Source organism: Leuresthes tenuis, unplaced genomic scaffold, assembly GCF_036924035.1.
Source record: "Leuresthes tenuis unplaced genomic scaffold, fLeuTen1.0.hap1 SCAF_9, whole genome shotgun sequence".
NCBI lineage: Eukaryota > Metazoa > Chordata > Actinopteri > Atheriniformes > Atherinopsidae > Leuresthes > Leuresthes tenuis.
Window position 1 is genome coordinate 33,160,190 of NW_027325363.1, and position 13,043 is coordinate 33,173,232.

Genomic DNA, 13,043 nt, shown 5'->3' on the forward strand with positions numbered 1-13,043 from the left:
GTGGGCCCACCACTTGCGGGGTGGAAATTCCGAGGTCGGGTGCAATGTGAGCTAGCCGTGCCAATTGCAAACTGGCTCTAGGGGTGTGGAATGTCACCTCGCTAGCCAGGAAAGAGTCTAATGTACATGGCCTCATGTACAAAGACTTGTGTGGATTTCTCGCTGAAACATGGCGTATGCTCAAATACAGAAAACGTGGTACACATAAAAATATCCAGATGTATGAATCTGTGCGCACGCATGAGTTTAAGCACATTTCCTTTGTACATCCCAATCAACGTTAAATTGAGCACACATGTTGGAGTACTCGAACCCTCCCTCATCCACGTCCCAATTTAAATATGCAAATCATGCTTAAATGAGCCCTGCACCTGAGAATCCCCTCTCTGCACAATCAGAAAAAAAAAGAAAGTAAGACGGGGGGAAAAAAAAAGAATTTCATGGAAAATGAATTGGAGGGACTGCTCTGAAGTGAAGGCGCACAAAAATGGGCTCTTTGGCACGCTGTCCTCCGGCATAAGAAGCAAACGTAAGAGGAGTGGGTGGGAAGGTGTGTGTGTGAGGCTGTCAATGCTGTGGGGTCAAAGAAGCGCACACAAGCAGAAGTGAATAAGAATAGGTCCAATATTAAGGTGGATGTGAAGCGGAGAATGGCTGACCACCGGCAAAGTGTGGCCAAAACAGGCAGGGGGACACGAGAAGAGGGGCCCACCCTATTTGAACAGAGAATCGGCACAATTATGGGTGACACTGCTCTCACAGGGGTGGTGGGAGCACATGTGGGTGGCTACGATTACCCCCGAGTTAAAAAAAAAAAACTGATGACATTTTAATAATAAAAATTGTATTTTAAAATCTCTTAAGATTCATGGTGTTTTTTCCTGTGATATTGTGGCCGCCTTTCTCCCCTTCTTTTTCCACAACACATTCCGTTTTCTTTTCCACGTCTATGTAATGTAAGTGTCGACACATGCTAACATGACACTTGTTGCTGCTGCTGCTAAGTGGCAGACTGCAATCTATTGAGTTCAAATAAATAGCAAATGTTCTTAAATATTGTATATGGTGTTTTTATTCTTCAATCAGTTAATATAAACATATTTGACGTTATACAACATTATAGAACGTAATAGCTTATAGAACATGAAAAATAATGTCACAGTTACTTTTCTGAGTAATTACTCTTACAATGAGGTAACTGAGTTACTAACTCAATTGCTTTTTGGGAGAAGTAATTTGTAACTGTAACTAATTAATTTCTTTTTTTTTTTTTTTTTACCCCCTTGTCCTGTTCAGCATTATGGCAGCAGAATTGTAGTCTGAATACCCCCCCCCCCCAGCAATCAGAAGCAGGCAGAGAGGGCCACAAGACCCAGGCCACCAGCAGCCCCCACGGAGCACAGAACCCAGGAAGCCCACCGCAGGGACAACTACGCATCCACCCAGAAGACTGCAGAGGAAGCCCCCGGACAGAGCCCCCATAAGCATAGGGCAGAGGCCCTCAGAGAGCCAGGGGCAACAGCCCACCGACCCCGCCAGGTCCCAGCCGCCCAGACATGGGCCGTGCACTGGACCCGGGCCCCGGGAGCCCGAGCGCCCCCAAACCCCCCGGCAGAGGCCCCACCCAATACCCAGGAGGGCCAAGTGCCCCAGACAGCCACGCAGTGGGTCAGCGCCTGCCCCAGCGCCCCTGGCCAAGTGCCCTGGGAGCCAAGACGTGCCCACAGGTGGGTGAAGTCGCGAGCAGCGGGGAGAGGCAATGCCGCCCCCCCATCGGGAGAAGCACAGGCAGGCCAGGCCAGGCGACAGTAAGTCCCAGATCCAGGCCCAATCATTACCACACACACTTTCACGTCCCATACATCCACACGTCCTCCCTCCCTCGACTCCGCTGGGGTGTAGTGCAGCAGGCACACCAGGGGGCCTGCAGCCCCCCAGCCACCACAGACTCCGAACCAGCAGAACAATTAATTAATCCTCTTGGCCCCTCCCGCCCCAAGCAGCAACCAGGAAGCAGGGGTGTGGGAAGAAGACCCCTCCCCTCACCCTTCTGGCTCTTCAATATTTTTTAATAGTGAGCGATTAAAATTGACTAACTAACTAATTAATTTTTAAAGTAAGATGACCAACACTGGCCCTCAGTGACTACAGGCCAGTTGCCCTAGCATCCCATATCATGGAAGTCCTGGAGAGGCTGTTATTGGCTCACCTTAATAAGCAAGTAAAAACATTTCAGGACCAACTACAGTTTGCTTAACATCCTGGGATTGTTGTTAAGATGCTGTCATCTGCCTGCTTCAGTGAGCACACTCTCATCTGGACAAAGCAGGCTGCACAGTGAGGATCATGTGCTTTGATTATTCCAGTGCTTTTGATACAATACCGCCTGCACTGTCATGTAAGAAGCTGCAGAAAATATAAGTTGATGCCTCCACAACCACCTGAATTATTGACTACTTGACAAAAAATAATGCCGTTATTACCAACATTGCTGAGGGCAGATGCACTTTATGCAAAAACAAAAAATGTAGGTCAAAAGTAGGACAGCATGTGTCTTGTGACAGCCTCATGTAATTCAAAATGTAGGCACCCCACAAATAAGACGATTGTATGTATGTAATTATTTTTGCGCCTTAAAATTTTGCCCTCTCACAATTGTAGAGCTTTTTATTGTAATTTTTTTATGTCTTGTGCTGTAGACTTTTGGAATAAGAGTCAATTGTACTGAAGGTGAACCTTTTCCATTAAATACGGACGTAAAATCAACCAACAAATTTGTTTCTGAAAGAGACTCTTGAAACACTGGAACAGCAATGCTGCATTTAGATCTATCTCATGCATGCAAGCACTCAACTGACCGACAGCCAACCTTTAAATCACCTTTAAACTTGATCCCTACTTCAGAAATAAAGTTTTGTTACTTCATCTTTTGACACTATTGTGCTGACAAATCTATTCACAAATTACTGAAGTTGCTAATAAAAAGTTTTTTTTTTAAGTTTAGAGTCTTCTTTATATACTTCCTCTACTGTGTAGGCAGCACTTCTACCTTGACATACTCATAAAGAAACAGTGACTTTGGCTCTATTTGAGAAATGATGACAGCTGACTATTGTGTCAAGATTTAAAAAAGCTACATTGTCCCAGTCTTGTCTTTTCCATCATTCTGCGTCACACTCAGCACATAGCCAATCTCTAATAACAAGTAAATGTTTAACACAGAGGGCTGTGAAGAAAGGAGTCACCATGTCACCTGCTGACAGACTTTTATTGACTGTGTGACCTTTGAACCTTATCCATATGCTGCCTTAGTCTGAGCTGCTGAAGACGCACTCCATGAAGTCCTCCAAGGGTAGGCATTTCTGTTTTTGCTTCTCAAATACTTTTCACACTTTATCCAAATATGAAACTTAGTTTTGACATACTGTAGTTCCCCTGTGGAGAAAGATCCATGGCTGTGATGGGAAATCAGGATTATTTTACTTCTGGAATTTAGGTCTTTTGATGCTTCTTTTTAAACTCTTCGGTTCTTTCAAAGAGATACATCGTTACATGATGCAACGTTACCGCTACAACTGTTTTCTATCTGGTTAAAAATTGCCCATCCAAACTCCTTGTTACACTTTAAGAGGATCCTGACTGAAAGTAGGCTTTCTGTTGTGCTACTACATCAGCGAGTTGAAGATGTTGTTAAAGACAAGCGTTCAGAGTAGTGGAAACCAGTGTAACCAATTTTGACTTAATTTTAGTACTCCTATGGATCAAACCTATGTGAAGAACCAATGCCAATGAGAGGCCCCCATGTTGGTTGGGTCACTCACCATATAATGTAATGTAATGTATTGTATTGGTTGTAGTGGGTTACAGCGCTGAATCAAACTCAAAGCTAATACTCAGGGACTTTGGACTTTTGATGTAGTTTATGGAAGTCGCTAGGAATTTAACCTTGACATTAAGTGATTAATAGAAATGTCAGTGGTGAAAAGTAAATAAAAATATTTTCCTCAGAATTAAATAGTCTGGTATATCCTTCATGCCTGTGTCATAGCGCCTTTGTAACACATAATACATATAACACACAAACACACACACATATATATATATATATATACTGTGAATAAATATATGTGTGCACATATGTGTATATACTAGCAATAAGTCTGAAATAACTAAATGGATTTTAATTAAGGTAGTTTTCAATTCAATTCAATACAGTTTTATTTATATAGCGCCAAATTACAACAAATGTCATCTCAAGGCACTTAAATAATATAGTCCAATTCAAGCCAATTGGAATTCAATTCATTGTAATCATAATCCAATGAAATCCAATGAATGTAGTCCTAATTGTTTTTAACTGTTGTATTGCTATGCAACAGTCATTCCTCAGTTTTTTGGAGGGAGGCAACGGTAAACATTTTTAGGCTAAGCTGTGATAAATATTTTTCCTCCTCTGTATGACCACATGAAGACACATCATTTTTGTTGCTGAATGTTGGTAATGACATGCAGTTTGTGAAGCATAGCCATCTAATAACTAAAACCACAACTGGCTATGAATGAATATGGGTAGTAAACAAGAAAGGACACTGTGAACATTGTCTACAAGAATCCTATTAATAATTTATTAATCATATTAATGAATAACATACTGTACTACTAATGCATGGTTATTTGTGTAATATATACTCGATTGGTTCTGTAGACATCTGTCTATAGATGTCCAACAGTAAGCACAAAACACATGAGATAAAAATTTTAATAATGACCAGTATTTTTATTCTTGCAAAAAAATCAGTGTCCAAAGCAACAACCCAAACATGACCAATTTATATGGAAAACAGAATATTCATGTCTATTTAAATGTTTTTATTTCCATTTGGACAGTGCAGAATAAACAAAGCACTACAAAGTGTTACACTATCATAGTTTAATCAAATGTTATTTTGTCATGACTTGTTTTTGTATTGTTATGTACATTCCTTTTTTCTTTGTTTTAGTGTTACTTTGTTCCATAGAACTTTGTTCTTTATTGCAGTGAAATTTATTTCTATCTTGAAAATGGTTTTCTCTTTGCACCCTAATTAGCTTTACACCCTGTTTTACATACTGAGTGAATTACCTGCCTGCATCATGCCTGTGAACCAGCGTATGGGTCCTGCTCTCCAGTCACTCACACTTTGTGACACAACAAAAATACAGTGCACAGATATCCTTAAATATTAACTTACTAACTATGTAAACTGAACTGTTTCTAAAGGTCACATTCTAACACTGCTCAAACAGTGTAAAAAATTAACACATACAAACACAAAGGGATTGTGATGTATCTGATTGATTATTATTTGTCAAAATAATGGGGCAACAAGATTGCACATCTATTTAGACAAAGTACAGTTGCAGTTGCAGTTGAAGATCATATCTGACATGTTACACATTGTGTGGATGGGTAGTGCACTGAGCATTTGGTAGTGCATTGAGCATTGTTTTTTGTTGTGTTTTTTTTTCTCTAAAAGGTCACTAACTGACTATAACAGTTTGAACACATACATTACTTAAATGCTAACTGATCTACTTTGAGTGTGACATTCTGATCTGACTGGTCTTTGTAATAAAAGAAGCTACAAAAACTCCAGTCACCCTGCTTGTACTAAGAAGAGGTGTTTGTGTACTATGTGATTATAGCAGTGAAATGCATAGGGGCAAAAAGATTCAAGTATCTCACTGTTGCTATCACTCCCACAGGTTCCCAGGATGAAATGGAATTTCAATGGTGAGTTAAGTTTTATTCTTAGTAATAAAACTTAATGAAAACAAGCTGCTGTTTAAAGAAAAAAATATGTAAAAGTGGGGGCTAAATTAAAATGTTTTGATGTATGTTGAAATATTTGTTTTTAGCTTCCACTAAGTGTTGATATTTTAGTGCTCTGAAAATAACATGAAAAAAAAACAAAATATTTTTCCAGGATCAGAGTCGCTGACTCTTTGTATAAATACTAAATAATACTAAATGAAGAATTGATAGAGAATAATTCCAGTGTCTTGAGTTCTACATAACATAACTTTGATAACAGCCATCTAAATTAAAGTTTAATTGTTAACTCAATGTTCAGGACATATTATCTGTGCATGTCTCTGTTGATACCAAAGTAATTACAGCATAAAAGATCTTTATCAGCAGGCAAGAATGTTATCAGACAACATTGCAAAATATGTTGACATTCAGTTCAGTTCAGCTTTATTTTTACAGTGACAGTTCATAACAAAAGCAATCTCAAGGCATTCTAAAGATATAGTCCAATCCAATATAGAACATGCAAACTCCACACAGAAAGGCACCAGCTGGGAGTTTAACCTGGAGCCCTCTTGCTGTGAGGTGATGATGATACCCACCACACCACCATGCAGCCCCCATTTATAAATATATGAATACAAATTAGTCCAATTCAATGCAGATTCATGAAAAATTGCCTGCAGTCTGAGAGCAAAGTGCTCTGTTGGGAAAATATCTAACAATGAGATCTTTAAGATGTGATGAAGATCGTTCAATAAGAGCTCTATTAGTAGGGAGAAGATTTTAAAATTCTGTTCTGAAGTTAGGAAGCCAATGAAGAACTAGAGAAATATGATTTCTCATGCTAGTTCTCATCAGAACTGTCGCTGCAACATTTCAGCCGAAGGCATTTCAGAGAATGTTTGGAACAGCCCAACAATAAAGAATTACAGTAGTCCAATCTTGAAGTAACAAATGCATGGACAAGTTTTACTCTACATCACTCTGAGACAGGACGTTCCTAATTTTGCCAATATTATAAAGGTAAAAGGAAGGCAGTCCTGTTTTATATAAGTCAAAGGACATTGTCAAAATTAACTCCACTGTTGTACTGGAAGCCAAGGAAATACCATCTGGACTCTAAAGTAATTATATAATAAGAGGCTTTCGTCCAGAAGTGCTCAGGTCCAAAGACGATGACTTCAGTTTTGTAAGAATTTAGAATCAGAAATTCATCCAGGTTTTTATGTCCTTGAGACATGCCTGTAGCCTCACCAACTGATGGGTTTCCTCTGTATTCATAGAGTAGTATAGCTGAGTATCATCAGTATAGAAATGTAAATTTATCCCATACTGTCTAATAATATTACTTAATTAAAGCATGTATGAGTGAAAATAATTGGTCTAACTCTGTTGAACTTTTACTCTGGTGTGTGAGGACAATTCTTTGTTTACATGGACAAACTGGAATTTATCAGATGAACATGACTTAGGCCAGCCTTATCCTGTTCCTTTAATCCCAATAGCATGTCTGGGTCTCTGTAATAGAATAATGTGTTCGATCATAAATGCAGCACTGAGATCCAACTGGACAAGCATAGACAAAAATCCACCATTAGAGGCTAAGAGGAGATTATTGTAAACTTTCACCAATGCTGTGTGTTTCACCAATTTCTGTCCTATGATGCACTCTGAATCGTCAAATACACGTTGATGGTTTATATGAAGTCATGGTTGCTGTTAGCTCAGAGAGATCTCCACAGGCTGCAGTTCGGACACACAATATTGTATGAGTACTTTCCTCTTTATTGTGGAACGAAAAAGGGATGCCCCCTATCCCCGTTGTTGTTTAATATAGCTATAGAACCTCTTGCTGGCACACGTAGTAGCGATCCAGGGGTTAGGGGAATAAATAGAGCAGGACAAATGCACACTGTGTCATTATATGCCGATGACCTCCTCCTCTTTCTGTCTGACAAATGCAAATCCATCCCGAAAGCTATAAAGTGCATGGAGGAATTTGGTACGATATCAGGATATTTGATTAACAGATCAAAATGTCTTATTAATCCTGTTAATGAGAACACCAACAAGCTACCCCCTAATTCTCTTCCGTTCACAGCGAATACTGAGAAATTTGGTTATCTGGGAGTAAATATAAACAGAAAATATAAGGACCTATTCAATTACAATTTTTATACCACTTTCAATCAGTTTAAACAGGATATGGAACGTTGGCCGTCCCTCCCTCTGTCTCTAGCAGTGAGGATAAATTCAGTTAAAATGGTTATAACACCACTCCGGCTTCCTCCCACTGTCCAAAAACATGCATGTTAGGTTAATTGGTGTCTCTAAATTGTCCTTAGGAGTGAGTGTAAGCGTGTGTGGTTGTTTGTCTCGTTTGCCCCCCCCCCCCCCCCCGGGACCCGACTGACGGATTGACAGTATAGAAAATGGATGAATGGTTATAATGCCAAAATTGTTATTCCTTTTTCATACAATTCCAATATTTATTCCCAAATAATTTTTTTAATAACTAGAAAAGATAACTTCTATGTATATTTGGAACAGGAAAATTCCTTGTATCAGAAAGGAATTTTTGGAAAGACGGATAGAGGAGGGTGGTTTAGCCATGCCTAACAATATGTACTTTTACTGGGCTGCTAATATCTGTAAACTTGGCTTCTGGTTTAAGTCTGGGGAAGACGAAATGGTACCTGTTTGGACACTTATCGAACAAAACTCTTGTAAATCTGGCTCACTGGCCTCTGTTTTTTGCTCACCTTTGCCACTTGACAGACAACTGATTACAACTAACCTAATTACACTGGGAACAATTTAGGATCCATTTCAAACAAAAACAGGGTCTCCTTGCAGCCCCTATATCAGCAAATGCTCTGTTCCCACCCTCTTTAATTGATTCCGCCTTCCATGTCTGGGCAAATAAAGATATAACTACTGTGAAGGACTTGATCAGGGAGGGTAATTTTATGTCCTTCCAACAGCTGCAGGGAGTATTTGGTCTACCCTCCTCCAACTTTTTTAGATATTTGCTGCTACGGAGCTTTGTTAAAAAATATTCCTCCCCCAACACTTCAGACTCCAGCATACAGTTGGATCAATTAATCCCTCGGGGTAGATCGTTCACAGAGAGGAGCCATATCAACATTATACGCAGTGATCCATCACAGTGGCGGCAGGTAGCTAGACTTATCCATACATCACCAATATGTATTCGACATGGCTTAATACAATTCAAGGTTGTTCACAGGCTCCATTTGTCAAACAGTAAACTTGCAAAGTTGTTTCCAGGGTCAGAAGAGGCTTGCCCAAGATACAAGAGTGAGAAGGGCACACTTGGACATGTGTTTTGGGGATGCCTAAAGCTGCAGGCTTTCTGGAGAAGAGTATTTAACACTCTATCAGAATTGTGGAATATTAAGATTCCCCAAACCCACTGACAGAAATATTTGGAGTTGTTCCTCAAGTTTGCAATGTGTCCTGGCAGGCTTCAGCTATGGCCTTCTCCAAAATGATGGCCTGTCGACGCATATTTCTATTTTGGAAAAAGGCGACCCCCCCTTCCCATAAACGATGGATGGAAGACTTGCTCTCTCATCTCAAGGTTGAACAACAGAGACATGTTGCACGGGGTTCTGCCAACACTTTACAAAATATGGCAACCATTCTTGAATCATTGAATCAAGACTCCCAAACAACTCTCTATAAAATCAACTTTTTTTTCCCTCTGTAGTAATAGACATGTGGATTGGAGTTAGGTTCTGGTTGTTATTTTGCTGAAAATTCAATAGAAATATTTAGATAAAGCTCTGAGAGCTCGATAAGACAGAAACTTACTAAATTACTAAACTTACATTAGGTTCAAGAAATGCCTCTAAAGCTGTTGTATTTGATGATACATCCATGACAATAGTGGAGAATAGTCCATGAATTTTCTCTCTGATATAAATAATTTCATCGGCAAAGAAGCTTGTGAAGTCATCACTACTGAGAGTCAAAGGAAAACATGGCTCAACGGAATTAGGACTCTTTGTCAGCCTAGCTATAACGTTGAAAAGAAACCTGGAGTTGTTCTTATTCTCTTTTATCAATGATGAATTTTGGGCAGGTCTAGCTTTTGTTATGGAAGTTTTCAATCGCTTCCTTCCTAATACCTCTGATGAGCAATGAAATAGAGAACTTTACTTTTTCTGCCGGCCGGCTAAGTTTTTATTCTTCGTTGCAAGGAAAAAGATCAGTCCACACCATTCAGCGGCAATGGTATGAAGAGATCCAAACAAAAGGAATACAGAGCATTTATACCTGAGGAGGGGGGCTTTGTTCTTTAGGTGTGTAACCACACCTCCGGGGGGGGGTAGGATGCAGTCTTGATGATTAAGAAACAGGAGGTTAAAACAATTATCTTGTCTGAGTGTTAATTAAGAGGTAAATAGACACAGCGTGTCTAGGTGATACAAATGGTTAATGTGGATTGGAGAGTCTGTCAGTCCCGAAACATAAAATTTACCATCACACTTTGCAAGGGGCTTTCTGAAACGATCTTTTCAGACTAATTAAGAGTATTGTAAATTAGTCTAACACCATTTTCTTTCTAACTTTCTTGCAGTGTGCTTTAAGGCAAGCATATCTGAATTAAACCAAGGAGCCAGCCTATTCTTTCTGATTACCTTCTTCTTCAGAAGGTCAACATTGTCCAGTGTTGTATGAATTAAAGCCGTAGCTCTATAAACAAAATCATCAAGTTGTTTAGGAGTAAAAGTTTAGGTAGCTTCCCTCTGTTGTGTCAGCACATGGTGTTAGGTGCTGGGTAGGACTGGATCCAAAAGCGAACAGGAGACAGAAGGTAGAAGTCAAAAAGGGATTTATTAGGTGAGGTGGAAGGAGGCTCCGTGTCCTGGTGACTCCGTGCAAGGCTCGGGAGATGAGTGGTTCCAGTGTTCCGAAGATCTCGTGTGTATTCGTGTACACAGTCTCAGATACAGGCTGCGGGTGGGCTCGGTGGCAGGCTGGGCTGGGTACCAATCTCTGACAGGTGTATCCAGTAGTCATGCGTGTTCGTCCGTTGTGAGGCAGGCAATAATCCGACACCGCAAGCCAGGAGGGAGCAGGCTTTAACAGGTGCCAGATTGATAATGGGACACAGATGGGGATGGTGAGAGCGCTCCTCCCAGCCGTCCAGCCCAGCCTGAAAAAACAAAAGAAAAACAGCCAGCACCCAGGTACAAACATACTTAAACGAAGGCAACAAAACGTCACAATCACCACACATGGCACTGAAGAAAATGATAATGGAATTGATTCTTTAAATTTGGTTACAGCATTTTCTGACAGACCCCACGATAATGAAATGTCTTCTCAGATACCATGTTGTCAAGTAATATCAACTCAATGGTGATTAAGACATTTCTCAGATAAGAGAGGATGATGATGATATACCATTAAAGGGGAAGTTTGTTTTTTTAAAACCTGGACCTTATTTCTGGCATAAAATACGTTCATCTACTTACCAATAACAATTTGGTGAAAGTCGGTGTCCTTCAGATGATATTTAGATTACTCAAGATCCACATATATCAATATAACGGGAGTGAACAGGGCATAGACAATACAACCTCTAAATAAGCCATTATCTGTCCTTATTTCACCAATACTTTAAGACGAATGAATGAATTAACGCGTACTATTGTTAGTTCAGAGCTGCTGTGTTGTTGTTATTTGGGGCTAATCTGGGGCTTTCTACACACTTGTCTACTGGGATGATGTCATTGAAGCGTGCCGCTGCAGCACGGCTTATTTGCTCCGTGCTCTATGACAGTCAGCTAACTTCACACAGAGTTTGCTACTGCCAGTTTTGTGCAACATGGCAGGATATTTATCAGATTTTGACGATGTGGACAACAACATTGAGTACGATGGACGTCCTTACTGGAGTGAATGAGCTGTGCATCCCTAAAGGGATGTTGATATTGAACAGTTCTGACAGACATTTGATGATATTTTTCCAGAATTTCTAAATCTTTAGACATTCCCATAAACTGTGAAGAATGGTCCCCTTTTCTTTTAGATATTTAGTAAATATGTCTGGAATATTACAAGACATGATTAAGTTTAACAGGAGTTATATACATCCTCATCAGGCACTTATATTGAAGTAGCTTCAGCCTAGTTTTGTGCCTTAAAACAAGCCTCATTCCAGTCTGTTTCATCAATGGCTTCTTCTATGTCAACGCCACAAAATCTGCAGACATTTAACTTGTTCGTTGTTGAAACTTTAGAAGTAGACATTAGTACAATAAAGAAGACTTAATACTTAAATAATTCAAAGATGTCTTTTAAGGACTTCAATTTTTTTCACATAATTGATCAAAGGTAACCAACACCATTCATCTATAGATCCTTAATTTTCTGAATACCCTTTACATTCAATTATCTAAATCTTCCTTCTTTTTTTATTGGAGTGAACTTTTCATTACCCCACATCGGGATGAACTAAGAGAGTATTGGACTCCCCTACTGGTTTGTGTGCAGCATGCCAAACTGAAATTGTATTTCTCAGGAAGGGTTTTTTGTCCGCATTTTAGAGTTGTAAGGGTAGCTCTGTGTTGGATTCTTGTTTAATGTTGTCAGGTAAGTTTAGCTTTGGTTGCTGTGGTGTGGCTTGGAGGTGGAGGTAGGATCCGGATGCAGATATATATTAAAGTAAACTTGATTTATCTAAATACAAAGCGACAAAAGGAACAAACAAAAGGTCTGGCTAAGCTGGAAAATCAAACACATGAAACTATGACTATGAATAAATACTTGACTAAACTGAACTTAACTGTGACTATGAGATAAATATGAGAACAAACTTTGCATGACCAACCTGAAAACAGTAAAGATGCTGAGGATCTGACAATGTGACTGGGGAAACCTGGAAACTAAATACTGAAGGGAGGTGATTAGTGATGGAGTGCAGCTATTTGCCAACATCCAACCCTGAGCACTAGTTGCCCTGTTTGGTGTCCTGTGCTCTTACTTTACTGGACTTGTGGCCTTTCTCACTCTGCTGGCAAAACTTGCCATATTGTTACACTGGAAGAAGCCCCATGCCCCCTCTCACTCTCAATGGATAAGAGATTTTTCTATTTTATGAAGTTGGAAAGGATCAAATACTCCCTTCGCACTTCCACTGCAAATTTTTCTAAAATCTTGTTGCCCCTCTTAGCTCAAATCATGTCCTCTCAGCTTGATCTTGTACAAATCGACT

General features: G+C 39.8%; 1 protein-coding gene across 1 annotated transcript in view; it reads left to right on the plus strand.

Moving 5' to 3' along the window:
- The first annotated feature begins 5,726 nt into the window (after positions 1-5,726).
- Positions 5,727-13,043, plus strand: part of LOC140314775 (Na(+)/H(+) exchange regulatory cofactor NHE-RF3-like) — a 33,159-nt gene continuing 25,842 nt past the window's right edge. Inside the window, exon 1 of the mRNA XM_072393132.1 lies at positions 5,727-5,773. Within this exon, the coding sequence (XP_072249233.1) occupies positions 5,760-5,773 (14 nt within the window). The 5' untranslated portion in view covers positions 5,727-5,759. The remainder of the gene's footprint in view (positions 5,774-13,043) is intronic.